This window comes from Parus major, chromosome 1A, assembly GCF_001522545.3.
Source record: "Parus major isolate Abel chromosome 1A, Parus_major1.1, whole genome shotgun sequence".
Classification (NCBI taxonomy): Eukaryota; Metazoa; Chordata; class Aves; order Passeriformes; family Paridae; genus Parus; species Parus major.
In genome coordinates this window covers 3,367,692-3,392,393 of record NC_031773.1, presented here as the reverse complement: position 1 = coordinate 3,392,393, position 24,702 = coordinate 3,367,692, and the positions used below count along the sequence as shown (strand labels likewise).

The 24,702-nt window shown below is 43.0% G+C and overlaps 1 protein-coding gene across 1 annotated transcript in view; it reads left to right on the top strand.

Moving 5' to 3' along the window:
• SFMBT2 (Scm like with four mbt domains 2) overlaps positions 1–24,702 on the top strand; it is a 90,874-nt gene that overhangs the window by 6,825 nt on the left and 59,347 nt on the right. Inside the window, exons 3-4 of the mRNA XM_033514583.1 lie at positions 840–1,080; positions 23,797–23,885. Coding sequence (XP_033370474.1) covers positions 840–1,080; positions 23,797–23,885 — 330 coding nt within the window. The remainder of the gene's footprint in view (positions 1–839; positions 1,081–23,796; positions 23,886–24,702) is intronic.

Below are 24,702 nucleotides of genomic sequence, written 5' to 3'. Positions count from 1 at the left end.
GACAAGGCTCGCACCTGACCAGTGCACTGGCATCCACCTCTTCATCAGCAACAGCTAGAGGCATCCCACTGGTCCTTGGAACCCAGGTAGTGCTACAACAGGCCCTGGTATTCATCAGTAGTGTCCCAAAAGAGATGCACTGGCATCTCCAGTGTCCTAAGGCAAGTTACAGGTGACCTATCACTGCTGAGATAAATGGAAGTGATGTCTCCATCAGATGGCAGAACAGTGACCCAGACAATTTACTTATTTCAGTGACTGGTCACACCTTGTTTTCCAGGGTGCTGGGAGGGGGAATTGGTTGAGGCTTGGGCTGCTGAGGATGGGTGCAGTGGAAATTCTCTCCTTGGTCTCCTTGGTACAGCATTCAGCCCTTGATGCTTGTCAAGTCTCTAGAGGTGCTTTAGTGTTACGTGGCTAATTATTGTAGTTGGGCTTAAGTCCTAGAGGTGCTTCATACCTTTGTGCCTTGCTGTGTCCTGTGATTTGCCTGGTGGAGCTGTGCAGTGGGAAACCTCATTTGAATTATGCTGACAGTATTGGAAGCATTAGTGGCATTTAGGGATTAAAGATGAGTGCCAGTGCTCCCTTGGATGTAGTACACCTGAAGGTACCACTCCTGCACTTTGGAACCTGTGGGACTTGCATGATGGGATATGAGCCAGTGAAGTAGGAATGGAACTGCTCATATAGATGGACAGGGAGATGGTTGGATTAAAAGCACAATCAGATCATGTCCTATCCCAGGGCTGCTCTTTAAGGGCAGCATTTCCAGGGGAGGGAAGCGGGTCTCCCTGCCAAGCAGCAAAAGTAACATCATGCCTTTCTCATTTTGCAAGGTTGAAATCAGCCTTCAAAGCAGTTTCCAGCCAGGGATGAAATTAGAAGTGGCCAACAAGAGCAACCCAGACACGTATTGGGTGGCTACAATCATCACCACCTGTGGGCAGCTCCTGCTGCTCCGTTACTGCGGCTACGGGGACGACCGCAGGGCAGACTTCTGGTGTGATGTGATGACAGCAGACCTGCACCCCGTGGGCTGGTGCACACAGAACAACAAGGTCCTGATGCCTCCAGATGGTGAGTTCTGCCTGGTTTGTTAGGGTTGTGCTCTGGTATTGGGCTGTGGGTTCATCTCCAGATTTCTGGTTGGTCTGGGATGGATGCTCCAGGTCCTCAGCTGGTTTTGGGTGATGTGGGCAGGATCGGGTCCCCACAGGATTCCATTTGCCAATCAGCCTCCAGCAAAGGTGTTTTTGCCCTAGTTTGTAACAACAGAAGGCACTTCCATAGGGAGATGTCTTCTTACTGCTGAACTGCAATGCTGTGATTTTCACTTTGGGGAGAAAGCTGTTCTGTTCTTGCAGAAGAGCAAACTAAATAAGCAAGATCAGTTTGGGTGTAATCAAAATCAGAAGCTGACTTTGCACTCAAAAGTGGTTTGTCCTGAAAGTTTAAGACCTTCCACTGCCAGACTCTGGCAGCTTTTAATTCCAATGGTAGATCTGCATGATTAAAGATGTCAGAATTTGGTCATTTGTGGTTAGGGCATGTCCTGATTGGCAGCTCTTAGGTGCACAACAGCTGAATGGAAGTGTTACAGGTTCCTGAGTGGCTCATGTGGAGCAGTTTTTTAATAATACAATTTGATCACCAGTGTATAAGAATATAAATATATATATATATGTAGGCTGTGTGCATCAACAGAGCAGCTGTGGTGTATCCTTGCTGCTACATTGCTCCAAGCAGAGGCATATTGTCAGTGTTGCTCCTAAGTATTCCTGCCATATATCCCATTTATTCTGGATCAAGGGAAGAAGAGACGAGTATTCAGCCTCCAGCTTGTGCATACATTTAAGGAAAGTCTGATTTAAGGGTTCTGCTGCTGAAGTTACTCTTTCCCTTTCTGCTGTGTGTGGCTGTTGAAAACAGTGCCTGTGCCAGTTGTGTGCCACGTGGGAATTCTCCTGGAGTAAGTGTTCCCTGACTTCCCCCTGAAGTGAGCTGTAGATAGAGTCTTTGAATCAAAGCTGACATTCCTGCCTTGCATATGCCCAACTGTGAGCTAAACTTATCTTTTTGTTCTGGTCTGTGTGTTTTGAATAAACACAAGATTGATTGCTTAAAAAAAACCCAAAAACAGTCTTGAAGAGAAATACGGCTGAGAAATCTCTTGCCTTAGTACCAGTAAATCAAGCTGATGTGAGAGGGGTGAGGTATTTTATTTTATTGGCCTCTTAAAAGACATTTTATTATGTGGATTACAATCAGCGTTACCAGAAAGGTGTACAGTGCTACAGACTAAATCTCAAATGTGAGGGTCAGGGGGGTAAGAGAACTTACTGAATGTCATAATAGGAAGTAACAATTCCCACACAACCTGAGGCAACTGCTTTTCATAGATCTGTTGGAATTTGCCCTTTGTGTCGTGGCCACTCTGTGGGAATTGCCTTGCTTGAGTGACTGCAAGTGTGCAGTGTGTCCTACATCCCTTTTCTGGTGCGTGATGTAACTGTACACCAAGGTGCTGAAGGTGGGCAATTGCCCTGTTAGTTTGGGGTTTTTTGTTTGTTTATTTTCCCCCTCCCACTCCCATTTCCAGTGAATAAACTTTGTTGTATGTCACAGTATAATTGTCAAAAAGAATAAATTAAATGCATGGTTTGTTATTTCAAAAGAGATTTAAGGATTTAAGAGCTTGGCTCATATTTTGAAATGAGGCATCTAAAATGCCCAAGAGGATCTGAGCCTTCAAGACTTACAGAATCATAGGACCTACGCATTAGGAAAAGAGAAACTGATGTTCTCTATGAACCCTGTGGAGATTTTTTCAGACCTTTCTAGAATTGCACTTTCATTTTGTTTCAAACCTTTGGGAGAGACAAAACCCAGCTTTAAATAGCATGGACCCAGTTCTGAAGGCATCAGTTCTGCACATCTTGATCACAGTGAGTGCATGTGTTGGCTGGACCCTGCAAACAGCGTGGCTGGGGCTGGTTGTCTGTCATTAGGCTGTGATTTTAATCAGGAGCTGAAGGCTTTGGTTAAAAAGCAGAGTTGCCAAAATGGACTTGTTTAACAGCCAGAATGACAGCACTGGGACAGTGCTTCGTTTCTGCTTACGTGTCAGGTTGGACTGATTGGTGCTCAACTCGTAAATGTGATGCCAGACAAGAATGGTAGAGTGATGGGACAAAGAATTTCATTAGATGGGAGAGAGATGCAACAAAATGGGCTGGTTCAGTTCAGCAGATCAATAGAACTTGATTTAAAGTCCAGCACGCACAGAGCTTTTAAGAGGCGGCTGCCAAATAATTGTAGTTTATGATCCAAATCGAAGGAAGTTGATTAATTTACAGACTGCTGCACTGTTATTTATGGGGTGATGTTGGTTGCATCATGGTGCCTGTGGCCTGTGAGTAAAATGTCAAGTCATGTTCTGTCCTCCTGTGACGTGATGGTGCAATCACCAGATCAGGAATACCTGAGGTGGCAATAAAATGTCTTGGTTTATGGCAGGATGATGTGAGTGCACGTGTGCTTGTGAGCTTCATGCTCCAGCCCCCTCCTCCACAGGAAATCAAAGGAGTAAAATTGTAGTTACTTCAAGCTTTGCCATTAATTATATTTTTCTCATTACAAATCGGTGTGTAATTTGAATTGCAAACTCAACTATCCTGGCAGAATAGATCTGTTTACCATTCAAAGCAAAATGAAAATTATTTAAATTAGTTAATATAGAACTCATTTGAATGAATTGAATGTTTATTCATGAACTAGCTGAGGCAAGTGTGAAGCTGTCCTTATGGTCTGTAGCTTTGGCACTGATCAGCTCTAATGTCACGTCCTGGGACAGAGATTTCTTCTTTATTGCATATTAACTGTGGTGTAAGCAGTGGGTAACTACTGCCTGATGTAGCTGAGTGTGAAATTTTCATCCTTCCTGACAAGGCCCTTCAGCAGTTGTAATTCAGATGAGGAAGGACAACCTGCTTCAAAGTTCACTGGCAGTGGCAGGGCTGTGTGGGAGGCTTTGTTTCCTGCACTGTGAGGGTGGGATGTAAGGTAGATTTCCCATCAGATAGTTAAAATTCCCCCATTATATCAGCCTGCATGGGAACAGGGTATTATATAACATTTATCCCCTCCTTTGTCTTACCCAAATGCTCTCTTCCTCCTCAGAGAGCAGTTTTTGTCACCATCCTTCATCCCTTGGGCTGTTTCACCCACTGAGCATTAAAAATTAAAGCCTAGCTAAACTTTCCTGACTTGTGAAAGGAGATGAGGGGTCCTTTAGCCTGTTCATTTCCATGTGCTGTTTTCCTCTGTTGATGACAGTTGAGTTCACGGACACATCCACCATCGGGCGCAGGAGCGGCGTGGAGAACCTGACAAGTGTAGTAGCTAAATTATGCATCGTGAAAGAGCAGGGACGTCCTGTGATTGACACTCGGGGGTTTTTGTGCAGATTGCAGATTTACAGCTGAGCCCAGTCTCTCCTGGCACTGTTGTAATGCATCCTGGAATCAGCTAAAGGCGCCGGATGACGGGATTGTTTTGTACACTTGTAATTGCAGCAGTGGCTCTGCTTTAATGTTATTGACAGATGGAAATTCAGACAGAGCATTTCTATGTGCTCTCTATGTGAGCTGGAGTCTGCTTGCCATGCTGACCAGGAGGCTGGAGATGGAAACAAACACAACAAGGAGAGAACCATGTCTATATTTTGATTTTGTGGTGGACTGGTGCAGATGGGGAAACCTCTGAATGCTGGCTGTACCAGGGCTTGGTGACCAAGATCAATCACACTGTGATTCTGTGTAGGAAAGCAGCTTTTACTTCCCTGTTGCATCAATACAAGAAGGATTAAAGTTCAGAAGTCCGATCCTGGGTTGAAATAACCTTCTCTTTATGATGCTGAGTTTTGATTAAGTTTAATCATCAAATATACCATTAAGAGGGATAGACCTAAAGCATTTTTCCCGGCCAGGCATTTTGTGAAGGGAAACACCATCATTTGTTCACTATTTAGGTTTTCATGTGGCTCTCAGGTGAGATAACTCCTGCCCCAGATGTAGGCCAAAGGAGGAAATTTCACTGTGATCCCAAGTGCTGGGTCAGATTCTGGGAAGGATATGGTTGAAAAGGGAGATAAAACTTGTGCCACAACATATTGGGTTGCCTTCAAACGACAACTTACTGCTGTTTTTGTTTGGCTGGTTTTGCATATTATCATGTGAATCTATCACAGAGCAAAAACCTGCTCTTTGAGGTTACTAGTGTAAGGGAGGGGAGAAATGGATCTGGTTGGCCTTGTCAGAATTTTGCAGCATGATGATTCTGGATGGCCAGAAGATGGTCTGCTGTGTTGCAGGTGTGGATTTGATGTCACACAGAAGGATTTTTTTGGGGTAACAGCTCAGGGTGGGTGTGATGTGGCTCATACCCTTGGCTTTCAGCGTCATTATTGGAGCTCCCCGGCTGAATGCAAAGCTTGTCCACGGGCTCTTAAAACAGGGACACAGAGATCAGAGATAATGTTTCTGACAGTGGATGAGGGTGTTCAGAGATTCCCTTCCAGAAAACACAGTCATGGATATTGTTGGTTTTGTTGTTTCTTTTTAAATGAAGGCATCTTCCCCCTGGTAATCTCATCTCAGAGGAAGTAAAAATTAAAACTGCCTGCAGGTCTGTGATTACAGCACAGGTAGAGGGATCAGATGGGCAGGGTGGGCTTCTCCTTTTGCTTTTTTACTGGGATGGAGAGCAGATCTGGCCCTGGTTTAGCTCTTCTGCCTGAAATATTACTTCCTAAGACCTTGAGGCTGGAGAAAATAAGTAGGCATTCACTGAGCTTATGCTGTTTTACATCAGCTAAGAACTGGACCCTCGAGCCAAGTAAAATGAAACTCGGAAATCTTCTTTGGCAGGTTGCACTGTCAAAGCCTGTGGATGTTTCTAAAGCAGTATACAGGGCTGTTTTTTAAAATCTCTGCCCGATCTTTATCCTATTATTCCATCAAAACTGAGTTTAGACTAACCTAATGTAAATAGATGGCAGGATTTCTTTATTTTAAATGCTGCAAATGACTCTAAGTACAGTGTTTTATATGTGCTTTTCAAGTTGACTTTAGCAGACTATTAATTATGCAGGGATGACGTTAGCATAAATAACTAGTCAGCAAATAAATGTCAATTAAATATTCTATTAGCATAGTAGGCAGCTTTATGCATTGGCATAGAACATTTAGCAGATTATACTTAACGAGCATATAAAAAAGTAGCTTTTTTTTTTTTCCTTAGCTCTACTGATGACGGCAAAGGGGAAGAGAGGAGGTAAAAATCCTGGCTTTGGCTGAAATTTGGTGTAGCAGGAGTCAAGTCAGTTGACTCTGCTGTATCTTGGGAGTTTCCAGGAGCTGGAATTCACTGGACCAGGTCATGGCTTGGCATTTCTGTCCAGCCCCTCGTAGCCCCTTGCAGACTTGCTGAGAAAAACATATTTTCATTACACCACCCTCACTAGATTCTCCTTCTCTTCCTTGGTGTGACTCAGGTCCCTCAGCCTGGGATGTGGAAATTCAAGAGTCTGCCCGTGGCTTGTGTGGCATCAGGATAATATTGTCTTGATAGGGAAAATGGTCTTTTCACTATTGTGTCAAACTGCAAATCTTTTGCATGTGCCACTGGCTTTAGTTACTTTCAAAAGACTTAATATTGCCAAGTGAGGCCCTTTTGGGGTAAACTGAGCCTAACAGGCCCTCACGTGTCCTTTGGGAATGTAATTAATTGCTGAGCCACTGTGTAAAAGTGGCACAGCCTGGCCAGTGGGTCAGGTTTTGCGAGAAGTTCGAGTTGTAGACTTCATCAATTGCAGAGGGTTTTGATCATCTTCAGGTCTGCTGGGCTTGAGGTCAACATTTTCTGTCTTGATTGTTCTTTTAATATAATTTTTCAGGTCTAGAGGCATAACTGCAGAGAGCCTTGCAGGGATGAGATGCTGGCAGGTTTATGAGTTGGACTGGGGAGTAAATGATTTATCCTGATGTTTCAGTTGTGAAACTCACACAAAAAAACACTTCCTGAGTGGGAAATGCGAGGTGTGCACTGCTGTGGCTCTGGCTGGGACCACTGTGAGTGATGGAGAAAATTGAGGGGAAAAAACAATGTTTGGTTAAAGACAGGTCTTTTTGTTTGAAGTTTTTTGGGAGTGCAGTAGAAGAGGCCTTTAGGAATGTACAGATTTGGCTCTGCAGGGGCCCTGTGGCTCAGGTACATGGCCTGGGGGCACTCTCAGCAATCTTGGAAAGGAGAAGTTTCCCCTGAGGCCAAGTCTCATCAGCTGGGGTCACTCTTTGTGCTTCTCTCGAGCATCTGGTGGAATTGGCTTAGAAAAGTTCCTTTTTCCCTTTCATGAAACCATAAATTGAAAGCCTCCGCTTTGTACTCACCAGTATTTTCCTTTGGGGAAAAACAGGTAACATTTTTCCACTCAAAAACATCAGGATGGCTGTCTTTGGGTTTAAGCACCCTAAAAACTGCCTTGAGTTGAGCAGACTCAGCAGCCCAGCAGTGGGTGCTGGTCCCTCCTTGCCCTTTTGCCTGGGCTAGACTTTGTCTCAGGAGGTTTTGGCTTCTCCTTGATGCCCTGCGAGATGCTCTTGTGCCTGGGGAGCCCAGCCCTTGCTGAGGATCAGGCATTTGAAAAACTGAAACCGTGCAAGATTTAGTTTTCCAGTGGAAAAAAAGAAAGCCCAGAGCTCGCACATGAAATAGGCTCTGTTTATTAAAAGCAAGAAAAGAAACACACTTTTATCAAAACCTAATTTTCCAGTAAGAAGCCGTTTCAGCAGAAACATGCCCAGCAAGCCTAGTTTCCAGGGACAACAACATCTGCTTATACTGTATTTATATTTATTTATGCTCACAAACAAATGGAGGAAGGGAAAGAGGAGCAGGCCTGGCCAGACAGCCTGTGGTCCAGCAGAGCTGGGATGTTTGCAGTAGCTGTGGACACCAAAATTGCTCAGGACCCTGCAGTGCATCTCAAGTACTTGTTCAGCATCTCTATTTGGGTGCTTTTTTTATCATAGAAACCAAGAAGGGTTTGGGTTGGAAACGATCTTACTGATCATCCCATTCTACTCCCTGCCAGAGTATTACTAAGGATAATTTGGAAAAATCAGATTTGGCCTACACCTAGATTAGATATCAGTGCAAGTCCTTAGAGGGCTGACAGTTTCACTGATGCAGTTGTCCCCTAATGCAAATCCTGTTTTTTTGCAGATTTCTGTGTGGAAAACGCTTTTCATCTATAACTATAGCCTGTTCTCGTTCCTGTACTGGACTGAGCCATGTAGTCAGCAAACCTTGTAAAAAAAAAATTACTTAGTTTTACAGCTAACACCAAGGATAATGCAGCACTGTTTACTCTAGTGTGTTATTAACCCTGCTCGGAGCATGGGTTTAATCTGGAGGTTGGCTGGCAGCCAAGGAAGGGTTCAAGAAGTGGTTCTCCAGTGGATGAGAAAGCCAGTGACTCAGACATGGCCCTACTGAAATGAATCCACTCTCTGCCTGCTTTTCCCTCGCCTGGGTGGACTCTCTGTTCTGGCTTTTATGTCCAGATGCTGCTGCCTTCCTCCAGGAAGGTTTGAGCATCGTGAGGGTCCCTTCTGGGCGGTGCAGGGAAGGCTGAACGATGAATCCTGTTACGATTAAAGAAGCAGAACCTTGTGTACAAGCAACAGTGGAGCTGAGGATCAGGGATACTGCAATGAAAACTGAAAGCCTAATCCTTTTATAAACAGTCTGGAGGGGGGAGAAAGGAAAGCAGTGATTTTCGGGGACTTTGACAAGTTATAAATATATCCTGAGTGAAACCAATAGTGTGGAGCTTTATGAAAGATTTAATGAATGAATATTTCATGCCCACATGGTGCTTCTTCTGTAAAGTGTGCTGTTGGTAAAAAGCAATAAACAAAGAACCTCCTTCAGGGTTTGTTTGGGCTTTTAAATTAAACTAATTTAATCAACTTTTTCAGTCAAGCTTGATATTAGTTCATTTCTGTACACAGCACTGTACTCGGTTCTGTTTGTTTTCTCCTGATACCTGTTCCGCTGTTTGGAAGATGCTTGAATATCAGAGAATGATTCATTTCATCCTGCCCTTATGGTGCATTTGGGTTTTCAAGGCAGAGAGCACAGTCCTGACTTTTTTCTTTTCCTAAAACCTGAGGAGCCATCCATCCTCTGCCATCACAGCTGGAGGTGTTACAGGACTCCAGCTGAGGTCATTATCCAGCAGGAAAATCACTTGAGCTTGTTGGTCATTTCTGATTGTAAGCAAGAAGATTTTTTTCCTGGGTTTTGAAAGCCTTCAGCACCCAATTTGCTGCTGCTTGAAGGGCTAGAACAAGCCCAAAGTGCTCCGGAGTCTGGCCCCATATGGCCAGCGAGGCTTGGACACTTTTGCACTGGATATCAGAGATTTATGCAGGGAGATGGAAATTGTTTTCAAGCTCAGGCTCTTAGCAAGGCTAAGGGGCCTGGGTGTGTTAGTGAAGTTTCTTTATGGTTGGCAGTCATGACAAATGACCAGGAGGAAATCAGGGTATGTGTTAGCTCTGTGTTCCATGTCTTTTGCAATAATTTCTAAAAAATCCTCGGGGATGTGATTTCTCCTTGGGAGCTGCAGGACTGACTGAAGCCAGTTGATGTTTTCACAGCTGGACCAGCGAGTGAAAAGCAAATGAGGCACAGTAGGGAGATAAAAGCAAGGGTGATTGGAGGGGTAGAGTTAACTTTGGGAAGGCATCAGCATGAGCTGGGGATCCTCTCAGCCCCACACCTTGCATGGAGTGGTGTTTGATATTGCAAGAAATGAGGCATTTCTTAGCTGCTTTTGCCATGAGAAGGAGAAAAAGTGCTTTCTTCTTTTTTTCTTCCGTTTTTTTTTTTTTTTTTTTGCCATGAGAAGGAGAAAAAGTGCTTTCTTCTTTTTTTCTTCCTTTTTTTTTTCCTGTGGAACCAGTTGATTTTGTAGTGGGCAACTTTTAGAACTGAAATTTATCCCTCCTGGCTAGATAATGACCCCATGAGGTTTCTGCTACATATGCTCAGGGCTTTGTATTAGAAGAGAGGTTGTATTAGAAACTGAGGAAGTTTTGCTTGTCCAAACCCACACAGATTGGAGTTTCATTTTTTTGGTAGTGTTATTAGTCAATTCTGTCTTTATAGATCAAGGCTCAAGCCCATTGCACAGAAAAAGCATTAAACTTCAGCAAGTGTGCAGCAAAACTCCTCACAAGTGATGCTGAGCTGCAGCAGCTGATTTATCCAGCCCAAAATGTTGGCAGAACCAATTTCTGCAGCAGTTCCTGACCTCCTGCAAGGAGAGCTCATTTCAGTGGGACTCAGGCTCTGTTCAGGATGCTTGGAGCACTTGAGGTGAGCAGCTGAGACCCCATGGCTTTGCCTTCTGTTGCTCATGATTCTGATCACAGTCTGCAGCTTCACTGTGACCAAACCATTGGTTTTTGGGGCTGGTGTTTAGTGCAGGTTGTTTTGGAGGAACAGAGATAGGGCAGGAGAGGAGTAAATTGCAGTGTGAGGCAGAGAGACTTTGAATGAGAAGCTGCATTTCCGAGGAAATACTGCAGGAAAAGGCTGTGAGCAGACACCAGACTTTTCTCTGAGTAGAGATTTCCTGAGATTTCCTCCTTTGTTAGCAGAAAGTGGAACAGGGTGGATTTTTGGATGGTACCTTTGACACTATTTCAGAAAAAAATCTCTCTTCGACAATTCTTGGAAAAAACTTCTTCCATCCACTGAATAAAACAGTAAAATTCTCCTCCCAATACATTTAAGTGCCAAGATGGAAATTATTTCATAATCAGTCTCTGTGAGGCTCTTCAAAAAAAACAACACAAAACTAAGAGCTATTGGCCCTGTTGCTCTGAGTTTAGCCAGTTTTTGATGTCATCCACCTCCTTGTTTCAGACCATGTGAATATGAAACAAGATGCAGAAAAGTTGAGAATCTGTTCAGTGTCGAACAGAAGAATTACCATAGCCCCATTTGTAGGCTTGGTGTGTTGTCACCGAGGAGACCACAGTGTCATTATTCAAGCAAACACCACTGGCATGTGCACCTTGCTCGTGACTCTGGAGATCTGCACACCTTGAATCCAGCAGTGAATATCCACAGTTGTTCTTCCACACTCACACCATGGCCTGTGACATCTGCTGTGGAGCTAAAAAGCCCAGAAACCACAGAAAAATGGGAGGATTGACCCTGAAAGCATAACAGTGGGTGCAGACCACTCATTTTTCTAATTGTCAATTTAATTAATGTCTGGCTGAATGCATTTTTAATAAAATACTCTTTAAAAATTATTAGTTTGAGAGATTTTTAAATAGTAATTCTTGATAATTGCATTTAATTTCCCTTCCCCAGTCTCCTATAATTTTCCCCAGAGGAGTTCTGGAATGGAAATACCACCTCAACTCTAAGACTAGACTTAGGTAGTTAATGATATAATAGGTAAAGGATGGTCAGACTTAATTAATCTGTATTGGAGACATCTGTGGAGACTTAAAAAAGCCCTCTGTCTTTGATATTCTAAGTTACAGTTTTGGGTGTTTATATTAGAGAAGGAGGTGATTTTTTTTGTGCATTGGATGAGTAGCAGGGTGAGTAGCACAAGGGATTTGATCCAGAGCATGCCAAAGCTGAAGTACACTTTTCTGCAGTGGCCCTTTTTTTAATCAGTTTGAAGATTAAATTATATCTTTTAGTCCTGAGCTGAGGGAGGATTTTCTGAGCTCTTTTAGGCCAAGGACAAACAAACATGTCCAGTGCCATGTCTTCAGCAGAGCTTTCCTTCAGGTGCACCTCGGATTTGTGAGGAACAGGTACAGAGTGAATTTGGGAAGCTGCTAGTGGCAGATGCAGGCACCAGCAGGGATTCCAAACCAGCTGTGACTTGCACTTGATTTTTCCTTCATTATGCATGAAATGTGGGCTCCCAGTCACCGTGGAAGGGGCTGGAATCCTGAAGCAGACCATATGCTCCTGGAGCCCGTGGAGGTGGCTGATAACGCAGTGTGGAGGTTTAAGGGATGCTCCTATAAAGCATTTCCCTGCTGACAACTAAAAATCAATTCTTCTAACCCAGATACCAAATTTTGGGTCACTTCTGGCCCTTTTCCATGACATTGGAAAACTTGCTCCAAATTCCCAAATAATCTGTGTCTGTCTCTGTGTGCATGGTGTCACTTCCATTTGATTTTGGTCACAGAAGGAGTAAAACCCAGACCCACAAATGATCTTAGGGACATGCTGAAACCCATCCTGATGGATGGTTTGTTTTGTGTTGTGAGGCAGAGCGTCCACCTCCTGTGTTTGTAGCTAAAAAAGGTTTTTTGCCCACGCTGTCACTTGGGAATGAAGAAACGAGGGGAAAGTCAGCGTTTTTAGGTGTCAAAATGTAGCTACTTCCTAAAGTGCTGGAGTTGATGTAGAAGATTAGTTATATCCAGGGAAAACCTTTCCAGATTCAGGAAACCATCCTGCTACGTGTGATATCAGTTTTACTGAAGAGGTTCTGCCATGATGAGTACAGAGCCTAGAGAGGGGGAAATCCTGCAATTCTCCTGTGCCAAATAACTCTGGGAAGGTCACTGAGGAGTCCCTGCCCATGTGAATCATCTGCACCCTGAATGTTTTTATTGCTGGAATTACCTCTTAGATAGATTCCTGCTTTGCTTTGAACAGTTCTGCTGTTGCCCTTGACCTTTTCAGCCTGGTTATCAGCAGGTGGATCTGTTGGGAAAGCCTCTTCATGTGGAACATCTAAGTTTATTTAGAAAGAAGTCAAAAAACTTAAGAGGAAGTATTGCATGATGAAGATGAGATTAAGGGCTCACAAACCAGTTGAATGAGCTCTGCACTAATATTTGATTTAGCAGTGAAGGCATTTGGGTTCACTGGGGAGCATCATCATCTCCAATCAGAATATCCCAGGTTGATGGAGAAGCTAAAGTTTTATAATTCAAGGGAAATTTCGAGCACTGTAGAAAAGCTGCTCCCATTTCAGGTCCTGTAGCACATTGTTATTCTCATTTCAGATGTTGCCTTGCATAATGTTCCACGTTGATCTCCAATTCAGATTTAAACTCTTCAAAGTTTCGGGGGATCCTGGGATTTTGATCCTGGGATTTATAGTTCAAGCCCCTTTTCTGTTTCCAAGTGAAGAAAACACATGTTTAGCAAGCACAAAATGAGTCTTGATGGAGTATTTCTTTGATGGTGTTGTGATGATGGTTATGAATTTATATTTTGTGCATAGGATGTTGAGCACCTCATGGGGCCTGGCTGTGCTTCGACTGTACCATTAATTTGGGGAAGGATGCATGATGAATGCTCATCAGGCCCTCCAGGTTCTGATTTGTGGTGCTCACATCACACAGCCGAGAGGCTCTGGAGTGATTAAACAGGATTCAGTCATTAGGAGCTGGCAATACAAATGTGATTAATTACAGAACTCACTGTAAATTGTGAAATGAGTTTGATGGTTTTTTTTTTTTTTGAAAACATATGTTTCTGCTTCATGGGGTGTCAGAAGTTTGAGTCGTGGTGAATGAGGCTTGTTTGCTATTTCCATGATAATTTGGGAGTGTGCTGGGTCATGGGAATGGTTCCACTGTTGTCCCAAGCTTTGGGTATGAACAGTGAGATTCAGGGAGAGTTGAAGGCAAATCCTTAAATTAGACCATACAAGTCCAGCTTTGCTGTTTCTACCTCACTAACTCAAGCACAGGGGCACCAAGCTCCCCCTGAGTCCTGACAGAGTTTTACAACAAAGAATCCCTTTGCCTCTTGCCTCTGGGATGCATCTTTGTGTTGGGGGTGTTGGGCTGAAACTAGTAATGGCTTGCTTTTTACTTTGAAATTGTTGCTGGTGAAAAGAAAAAAAAATCAGAAAAAATTTGGAACACACTGCTGAGAGAAGTTGTGGCCACCCCATCCCTGGAAGTGTTCAGGACCAGGCTGGATGGGACTTTGAGACACCTTGTCTAATGGAAGATGTCCCTGCCCATGGTGGAGGGTTTGAACAAGAGAATCTCTAAGGTCCCTTCCAATCCAAACCCTTCTATGATTCTAAAGAAACTCCACTGATTTTAAGCATTAACCAAAAGTTCAGTCCTTTTGAACTGAACTTAAACTGCAAGCATCTTCCCCACTCATTCTCCTTTTTCTGTAGAATACAGAAAATAAAAAAAAAGAAAAACCCAAAATCCCAACCCCAAATCAGAGTGGATTTCTTGGACATCACATCCCTCTATTTGTCTTCTATTATTTTGATGCTTTTATTTGTAGTGGATATTTGCTGCAGACTGTTGGCACTACCAGGGACAAAAAACATAATTGTGCAGTGAGCTGGCTTATGCTTTATGTAAGAACATTGTGCTGCTGTAAATTTGTTGGGTTTTACAGAGCAGTCTCCAAAGAATATCCTTCAGAAAGAGACCACGGGTTTGGGGAGTGAGAAAAAGCACTTAGTATGGGGGATAATTGGATGGAGTTTGGAGGTGTAAGGTCAGAGCCCTGGGCAGGATATTTATACTGCAGTGATATCTCTGGATGGAATGGCCCATAAATTTTAGGTGTTTTTATGCCACAAAATCTGTCTGGGGCTGGTCTGGGAGATCCCAAAGACACAGGGCATGGGGCTGCCTCTTGTGTCCATTGCCAAGGCAAGCCAAGGGGAGGCTGCTTGGTGTTCAAGAACACCAGGGTTTTTTTTTCTTCCACTGTGTGGCATCAGTGACACCTGGGGCAATGCAATTTTATGTGAAAGACCCCAATTCATACCTGCTGTTGGCGTGGGCCAGTGTGTGTCCAGTGCTGCCCAGAAATACTGATTCAGGTCTGAACCAAGTTAATGGCTGGCTGGAAATTGTTCTGCCTGTGGCTAGGAATTCTGGCTTGGATGGGATTTATCTAGGAATTTAGCATTTTGCTTTGTAGACATATTTTTTTCCTCTTTCTGCGTTTGTGCTGTGCAGCTAGTACACAAGGAGCTGTGGAATGCTACAGGAAGACTTTACCAGGGTTGATGGCTGGGCAAGCATCACAAAGCTTCCCCGTGACTTTCAAAATGTGTAAATTGGGATTTTACAAATTTTTTTTACATTTGTCAGTGCATTTCTGTCTACCTGCAGCAGCAAATCTCATTTTCTGCAAAGATGGCTAAATACTTTTTTCGTTTTCACCAAGAGGGGCTACAATTTGGAAGGAAATGACTGTGCTAATGCCTTCTAAGTGCAGGGAATTTACTTTGGTCTCATACAGGTGAATTCATAACTTCTCATGCAGTCACACTCTGAGCTCTGTGATCTGGTTTTGCTTCTGAGCACTTCGGTTAAAATGCTGATTTTCCCTGGATAACAGCGCTCCACAATTTTATTGTTACTATTTTTTTATCTCTATGGGATAAAAACTGACATAGAAATTACAACCACAATACCAGGTCCCCTTTCTTTTTCCCTGAAAGCTCCCAAACTGCTGATTTGACAAGGCCTTCATTAAGACTCCTGAGTCTGAAGATTGGGAGCTGGAGCTCTCAGTGCTCATGATCCATCTCTTCTGAGCCCTGGGCATGGTGCTTAATGCACACAGAAGGAAAAAATAATCAGGGAATGTGCGTGGAGGCTTGGGGTTAAGTGCCAGGAGCTGCAGAGTTTGGATGCTCATTTTCACAGTGAGCCATCACCCTAATGGACATTGATACTAATGATGGGAGAACCCCTATGGTTATGTGGTGTGTGCAGAGCTTTCAAAATCCAGCCATTGCCTGGCTCTCAGAAATGCCTTTCAGGAACGCTGTGTACACATCCAAGATCATTTAAGTCAGCCAGTCCTGATTTGTTTCTCAGACTGTTGTTGACAACAATGAAATTTAGTTACCTTGTACCTAGAATTGAATGGGGCAGAGAGCAGTGTTATTGCTGTGTTTAAAGAGTGTGCAGTTTCTGTTCAGGTGAGAAATTTTGGAGGAGCACAAACCACTCTGAAACACTCTGACTTTAATTTTTATATAATTTATATACTATATATATGACTTTATATATAATACTCAGAGGTAACTGAGACTAAAATCAGCCCATTTTTGCCACGTTGGATTCTGTGACAAAATCAGAATAATCAGCCTTCATTTATACCTGCTGATACAAGAGATCAGATAACTGACCCACTGTCCTAGGGTGACTTTATGCTGCTTGTATCCCCAGTCACCTGTTCTGCTTGTGCTGGGTATTGAGTTCTGTGCTTTTCAAACTCGATCTGGGAGTGGAGGGTGAGAGAAGGAGAAGTGGTGGAATGTCTGAGGCAGCTGTATGCAAAAACATAGAGATAAGAGCTTCAGTTTTCCTTCTCACTGATGTGTCTGCAGCTTGGACAGCAGGAGGAGTGCCTCAGTAGTTGGTGGTGACCCTTTTGCCAGGACAAAGTGTCTTGTTCAGCTTCCTGAAGTTAACTGAGTTAATTGAGTTAACTGAGTTAATGGAGGCTACTTTCACAAGATTTTTAATCAAAAATCTTTCACAAGATTTTGAATCATCAAAAAAATCTTTAAAATCAGTATAATAGCATCCATTCACCCTGTCTGCACACACTGGTGGTGTTCTCCCACAGCATCCCACATCCACCTCTTCCACCCATAGTTCCTGCAGCTGGGAGTTTGTAGCCTGTGCAAGCTTCAATAAAAGAAAAAGAAACTCCCAAACCCCTGTTTCCTTTTTATTGTTAAAAAGATAGCAGTTAATTAAGGACTAGAGAAACCCGAGGGAAGGGTGTGCGCGTCCGTGAAGGGCTCAAAGGATGTTGGAAGCAAAGTGTCCTGTGGACAGTGAGGCAGCTTTTTGCTCATCAACTTGCTTGTTTTGACCCAGATAATTTCTGGAAACCCTGAATGGCTGCAGGAAGGATAAAAGTCACGTTGTACTGAAATTCAGTGTAGTTGAATAGAAAAAACTGCAAGGGAGCTGTTCAGATGAGAACCTAAAGCATGTGTTCATGCCTTTGTCTGGTTTTTATTTCCTCTCTACTTCTTCTAATGAAGGAGTTCTTTTTCATGCAGAGTTGGGCGTGCAAGGGTTGAAGTCTGTCTTGGCCCTTTCTTGGGTCAAGACCATAGAAACTGCAGCATAATCTTCTCTTGGAAGTGAGATCAGGGTGGTTTGTATAGCCTGAAAAAAAAAAAGAGGGCACCACATATCTTGAGGAATATTAAAAAAAAATGCAGGATATTGTTAATAAATTAAGTAGCTTACATGGGCTACACATTAATTTGAAATTTGCACTTATTCTGTTTTGTTTTTTTTTTTAAAGTGAGATAATTAAGAGCAGTCAGATCAATCAACAGCTTAAAGGATCATCTACTCAGAGAATACAAGAGGTACACATACTCCTACAGACATCACACTTCCTTCCAGCATCTGTTCATTAGCCTGTTGTAAATTCACATGAATGAGACCCACAGAGTACTGCTTGTCCAGAAGTGTCTTTTGAGCACCTGTATTCTTTGATGGACAGTTGCTTATGACTTCTGGTTTCCATGAAAATGCTCTCTATATATTTTCCTTAAACACTTTATTTAAGACAGGTGTATGGAAGTCAATGTTTGAGCTCTGAAGTTGGGGTCTCATGGTATTTATGGCGGCACCACAAGGAAATCAGATCAACAGCTTTTGATGCACTTTCTTTTCTTTTCTGGATTGAATTTGTGTTATTTTGTGATCCAGTTCAAACCACAGAATTCTGCTGCTGTGAGAACAGAAGACTGTTTGAAGTTTTAAGTAAGAAATTTCTTTGAAGACGTCTTTAGCCCCATTTGTCTTTTTTTTCAGGGAACCCACAAAAGAATTCAAAGCAAACAGTCATTTTTATAAGAAAGTGCCATTAAAGCACTAAGTAAATTTTTTTTTAAAATGTTGGTTTTACTTAATTTATTTTGGAAATCTTAATAGGGGATCTGGATTTGTAGGGTATGCAGTGGAGTGTGTTCCCAGCCCTGAAGGTCTTGGGGAGGGTTCAGAAACAGCCTGAGCCTTTTGCTTAGGGACAGCACAACCCCCATCCTGTTTTCACATCCAGTCTGGTTCACAAGGATGTAAATAGTTCAGCAAGACGAATGAAAATGTGGGGATTCAACCGTTTCCTGTCAAAATGCTGCTTTATCAAAATGGAAATATTTTGTGAGAACATGTCAGTTTTGACAAATTGTTTTGATGGGTGAAGTCTAAACAAATTGTTTTAGCATTCTATGTTATTTTGATATAAAGACATCTCATTTCGACTCCATCATTTAGACCTTTATAACATAGTTACAACATTTATATGTTAATATTTTCGTAACTTATAAATATTGCATTGAATGTGTGACAACTTTAAAATTAAAAGAAAATGTCAATATTGTAAGATTTCTATATTTTTGCAATATGCTGTTTAGCTTTTAAAAAACTGTGTATCTTGTCACAGAATGGTTTGTGTTGGAAGGGACCTTAAAGATCATAATTTTCCATTTCCCTGCCGTGGAAAGGGACACTTTCCACTCGACCTTGGATGCTCCAAGCCCTGTCCAGCCTTAGTTTTCCTGGCTGGGTGACCTGTAGCAGATCTCCACTATAATGTCACCCGTCCCTGCTGGATGGAGTGGCTGGAATTCCCTTGTGTTGTCCTTCAGGAGCGTTCCTGCTGATCTGTGATCCTTCTCTCCTGGCTCTGGGCATTTCTTTCTGGCACCAGCAGCTTTATTTGATTGTATCTTAAATATATATATATGATTTTTGTATCTAATATATATATATATACACACACACACACATATATATATGTATATTTATATATCTATATTAAATTTTGAACATCCTGAATGGTTTAGAAAATTTATCTTTTAATGAAATCCTGATGTTTTAGTTTATTTTACAGTGGATGGAGAATTGCCTGGGCCCTGCCCAGCTATAAATTCCCCTTGTGAACTATTTTTGTTCATTCCAGTCCTAGGAAAGTGTTAAATTTTTAATGATAAAAATAGTTTCCACACTGAGAGTGTTGTCACTTAGCAGATTAATCTGAAAGATCTTAAACCATTTTATAAAGCTGTTTAAGATGCTGTTCTTAGCATATGAGAAAATTAAAACTCTGCTGTTTAGAGGTTGATGGGTTCCAATGGGGATTCTCCAGTAGAGGTGTCGACAGGTTGCTGGTGATCCTGGGTTATTAAAAAAAAAAGTGACCCAACATGAAGCATGTTTTGTTGTTTTTTGGTCAATTTTTTTTCTAGGTATGGACAAAAATTAGCATAATTGGATATTATTGCTTGTTGGGCACATATATCCATGGGGCACACTGAGGTGTTTCCAAGGAGTAGCTTAATTTCAGGTGCTATATGCCTGTAAGTTATTTATGCTACCATTCCTTTATTTTACCAGTTCAGATCTCTGAGTCTTGTTCTTGCCAATCAAGTGGGTGCCTTGGGGGAAAAACAGTCATGAAAAGTAAAAAAACAACCACGTTCTTTCCGTTGTCTTGTCGGTCTTTCAGATTTGAAGGTTTCTCCTGCACTTTGCAGTGTCCTGTTCTTGGAAAAAAAATAAAAATAAAAATAAATATATTAAAAAAATAAAAAAAAGGAAGAAAATAAAAAAGAAAAGAGAATTTCCATGTAAACTCATGACCTGAGAGGAGTGGCTCTCAGCAAAACAGCTACTAGAAAACTAGATAAAATCCCAAGAGTTGCTAATGTGATAATAGTATCTCATATTCATTGAATGGAGTGCCTGTGTGCTGTCATGGGACTGTGAATGTGCTTTTAATCTCTTATTTCTCTGGAGAGGCAGATAAATCTGAACCCATTCTGTGCTGAGGCTGAGGCAGGGCACAGAGATTTACAGGGTTGCAGGGAATGAAGCTGCTGTCCTGGCTCTTGGGCACATGTTTGGGGGATTGGAGGGGATGGGGTGTGCATTGCTCCAGCATTTCCAGCTGCTCTTGGAATGGTTTTCATGGTCAGCACGCACAGAGCAAGGGGAAAGGGCTGGGTTTGAGCTGCTGATAGGGAAAACCTGATGATAAATCCTAATGGTGCCTTGGCCAGGCTGGCAGCAGCCCCTGCTCCTCAGGTGGTGCCAGGTCCAGCTGCAGCCTGGAGTCTCAAGACACAGCTTGGGAAAATGAGACCAAGGAATAAAAGTGAGGAAATGGCAGTGGGTCAGAAGGGGAGGGAGGAATGGGAGTCAGAGACATTGTAGGCAAGGTGAATCAAGTAGAGAAAAGTGGGAAGAATTTGAGGGATATTGGATATGATCCATTTTTGGGTGGAGTTCAGGTCTCTGGAAGGGGCACTCAATTTTCTAACCTGAGTTTTAATGTTAGAAAAGTCCTTTTTCTTTCTCAATTAAGAATTTGCTGTAATATTTGCCAACTAGAAGGTGATCTCTGAAGTAACTTTTTTTTTGTGGAAGGAGGCAGTGAGCTGCAGGGACCTGGTTTTTACTTTGTGTGGGTAATTTCACTGAGGTCTGTTGGGAGAGGCTCAGCCTTCCCCAGCCCATTGCTGGGAACTGGTGCATCACTAGAGCTGCTCCTCGGGAACTGGGGAGGGAAATGTGGGATCTTTCTCAGGTTTTTCTGTGGTGGTCTGGATTCAGGTGGATTTTCCTCTGTGTGCTGTTAGTTCTGAATGAACTCAGTCTGCAATAGAAATACAGGGGAAGTTCACAGGGGTCTTCTGGGAAAATGAATCTATTGAAAGGTGAAGAAAGCACGGCTCTCTGAAACCCATGGACCACTCCTGACTCACTGAATTTATTTAAGGCAGGGAAAAACGTTTTGAAACCAGGAATCCTAATGGAGTTTAGGTCCCCATGGAGCAGGATTCTTTATCCTGGCCACCTTCTCTTCCCACCAGCTGGCCAGCCAGCTGCAAAAAAATTCAGAGTTCTCCCAGCCTGTCCAGCAGTAGGAGAGGTTCAGTAGAGCCTTTTCCTGTAGCTAACGAGGGAAAATGGGGAAAAGTGATTGAAAGTTCACTGCTTCAGTCCCCAGGTGATATGCCAGAGGAGCACCAGCATTTCTGGAGGGGGATTCACAGGTTGGGCACCCATGCATTGCACTGACAGCTATTCTCATTTACCCAGCAGATTTTCCTTAGTTTGGATATATTTGTTTAACATTTTGCTTGGTCCTCAAAGGCTTTTGCAGATACCATGATCATTCAGATTCACTTCATTACTACTAAAAATTAATATTTGCATTGTGGTGACTTGAACTGTAAAACTGAGAAGGCTGATTGTGCTCTCTAAGCACAGAAGAAGGTACAAATCCCTGTTCCTACAACTTCCAGTGAAATTTATTGTCTCTCAGAGGTTTTCAGAGTTGTTTTATCTATGCCACAAAAGCAGAATAAAATAGAGGAAAACCCTAGAAATTAGATTTGTATGGGAAGGATGGTTCTGAAACCACCTAGAAACTGAGAATAGCTCAGGCTTTCTTTCAGCTGAGCCTGTTTAGTCTGAAAACAGAGGTCACCTTGGTACTTTCAGACTTTGGAAACCTCTAATCCAGATATGAATGTGGAGAGGAGCTTATTTAGATGTCAAACTGTGAGGTGCAAGTCTTTTGAAAAGGACAGGGGATTTTTTTTTTTTTTACTTTCTGAAAGGCAGTGGAAGGGAGACTGACTGACAGACAGCCAGATCTGTGAATCAGGCACCGTTATGACATCTCCAGTTGGGCATCTGGAAGTGGAAGCCCCTGAAATCTGTTAATCTGTTGTCAACTTTGAAAATCCTATTCTCCCCCCTGTCTCCCCCCGCCCCACTCCTGCCAGCTTTGAAAGTTCAAACTGTGTGCTTTTTATCACATTTGTCATTCCTTGGTAGTGAAGCTCTGGCATTCAGAAATTTGGCTGACAACTTTGTGGGAATGAGCCAAAATCGAGTTCAACTTGCACCTTTCTGTGCTGCACCCAGTGCTGTTCTCAGGGAGAGGCAGAAGTCTAAGCTAGAGGGACTCTAGCCTCTTTCATTACCACAATTACTGTCCTCTCCCTGGTGCCAAAAATTCAGCTTGCTTCCTTTATCCTGAGGTAGGTGGACAGAAACTGATGAGGTGTACACAGCAGGAGTGTTGAGACAGAAAGTATTGTATCTAAACCATTTCTTCCCAGGCTGTTCTTTCATCTTAAATGATGCAAAGGTTATAAATCTCCTGGAAATCATGCAAAAATCAGGGCTGCAAAAGACTTAGAGTGGTTCCAGGCAAGTTCAAACACTATTTTGTGGAGGCTCAAGTCCAGAAGTGCAAGGTTTGATAATTTTAAATACATTTAAATGCACATTTAAAGTAATTTAGATATTTAAACTGGTTGTTTAGCTCAAACTTGGAGAACTGGCTTTTTGGGGAAGGAGAACAGCTCAGAAATGAGGTTGAGGTAAGGTGTACTGGGCATGACTTGTGTCTTTATCCATGCCCAATCCTATGGATTACTGTGGGGTAATGGTCTTTAAACAACATATTTAGCTGTTTATTTGCAGGAAATGTTTAAATTTTCAAATGCTTGTGATTTCTTCCCTTCTCTAGGTGTTTCTAAGTTAGCGACATACCTGCATTCCTGATGATTCTCTCACATATAAGTAAGATTATTCTGGGGAGAAAACAAAGTTTCAGATGTATTTTAATTCTCATTTACAGGCAGGTAGAATTAAAGTCTAATTTCTGGATTTTTGATTGAACTGCACAGTGCATTTGAAGAGGCATCTCTTTCTCTGAAGCTGAGATTTGCTGAATTATTGCCTTTATGTGTCCACTGATTTTAACCAGAGCTGACCCGGAATGTGAATCCTAGAGGCAAAATTTATATATTTCAGTTCAAATCTTATAAAACCGCATACATGTCCTAAAGTAACACTGGTTCAGAGTGTTTACCTCAGAAATTACTCATTTTTTTTCTTCTAGATGCAAGAGAAGTTCTTGATAAAGGAAAGATTTTAAGTCTTTCTTCTTGCTAGTCTATTGACTCAGCAGCTGATACATGATGTTCTCAGGGTTGATTTTTTTACTTTGTTGGAAAAGCACCTGCAGTTTCTGGTCTGCTGTCAAGGAATTGAAAGTTTATGCAGCTTATTTTTTTCCCAGAGGTCATTAGTGTACATACAAAGAGACTTTATAAATCACATCTGAGCCCAGGTGATAAGCAGGAAACGAGTGGTTGCACAAGCAGTGTCCAATTCTGAACAGGAGAGATGGGGATGATAAGCCACAATGTTGTAAATCACTGTCGGTGGCTACAGTGGAACAGCACCTTCCCATTTTTTGGGATTTAACTGTGTGCACAGGTTGCCCAAAGAACTGGACAGCAAACCAGCTTTTTTCCTCGTCTGAGTTGCACTTGCATCCAAAACTTTTGAGCTGGTAAATCCCATGGAGGAGAAGTTTCTAAAATGATTGAAACACACAATGGTTAAGGATCATCCCATTCCACCCCCTGCCACGGGCAGAGACACCTTCCACTATCCCAGGTTGCTCCAAGCCCTGTCCAGCCTGGCCTTGGACACTTCCAGGGATGGTGCAGCCACAGCTTCTCTGGGCAACCTGTACCAGTGCCTCATCCCTCTGATAGTGAAGAATTTCTTTGTAATAAATACACCAGGTCCACTGTGTGACACACACGTGGCAAGTCGCTGCAGTCTGCTGTGCTAAGCAATTCTTTTCTTCCCTCCCCTTCCCCAGCAATCAAGGAGAAATACATGGACTGGACAGAGTTTCTCATCCAGGATCTGACCGGTGCCAGGACGGCCCCTGCGAATTTGCTGGAAGGTGTATGTATTAGATTGCAGTTCCTCCTCCTCGGTGTGTGTGCTCCTGGCCCGCAGGGCTGTGTGCTTGCAGTGTCTGTGTGCCAGCCCTGAGACCTGACCCAGCCCTGCCCCAAAATCTGTGGCAGCAGTGCCTGGACTCTGCTGGCTCTGCTTCTGACCCAGTCACAGGGTGTTTGTTTTGCCTTTTAGTTCTTTAGATAGAAATGGGTGCTCAAAAGAGGCCTGGTGGGGGAAGGAGGGCATGGAGGGGATCCACAGAAGGGAGAACTCAGCCCTTCAGTGCCCCATTAGATCCATCAGACTGGTGGCCTGAGCTGCCAATCCATCTCTCCCCCATCCTTGGAAGTGTTCAAAGGCAGGCTGGATGGGTCTTGGAGAAAACTGGTCTAGTGGAAGGTGTCCCTGCCCATGGCAGGGGGTTGGAACCCCCTGATCTTTAAGGTCAGGGTGATCTTTAAGGTCTCTTCCAGCCCAAACCATTCTGTAGTTCTGTGGCACAGGTTGCAGAGGGGGTTTAGTAGGCTGATGGGGAGCTCTGTCAGGTTTATCTTTATATGGGAAGTGCTCCCTCAAGGACATTCCCTCCACCTAAATCCAGCAGTCTCATTTAGTGGGGAAGTTGTTGGGTGAGGTGGCCTCAGAAGAGCAGAAGGGTTTATTTTTTCAGATACAGCCATTCAGCCCAGATCCACAGGGCAACTTGCACCTGGGACAGCCTCAGGGTGCTTTCACACCTGGATAAAATCCCACAGGTTCACCTTGAAATAATGGGCAGCTTTTGCTGCAGGGCCTGCTCTGCTCTCATGTGGATGCTGTG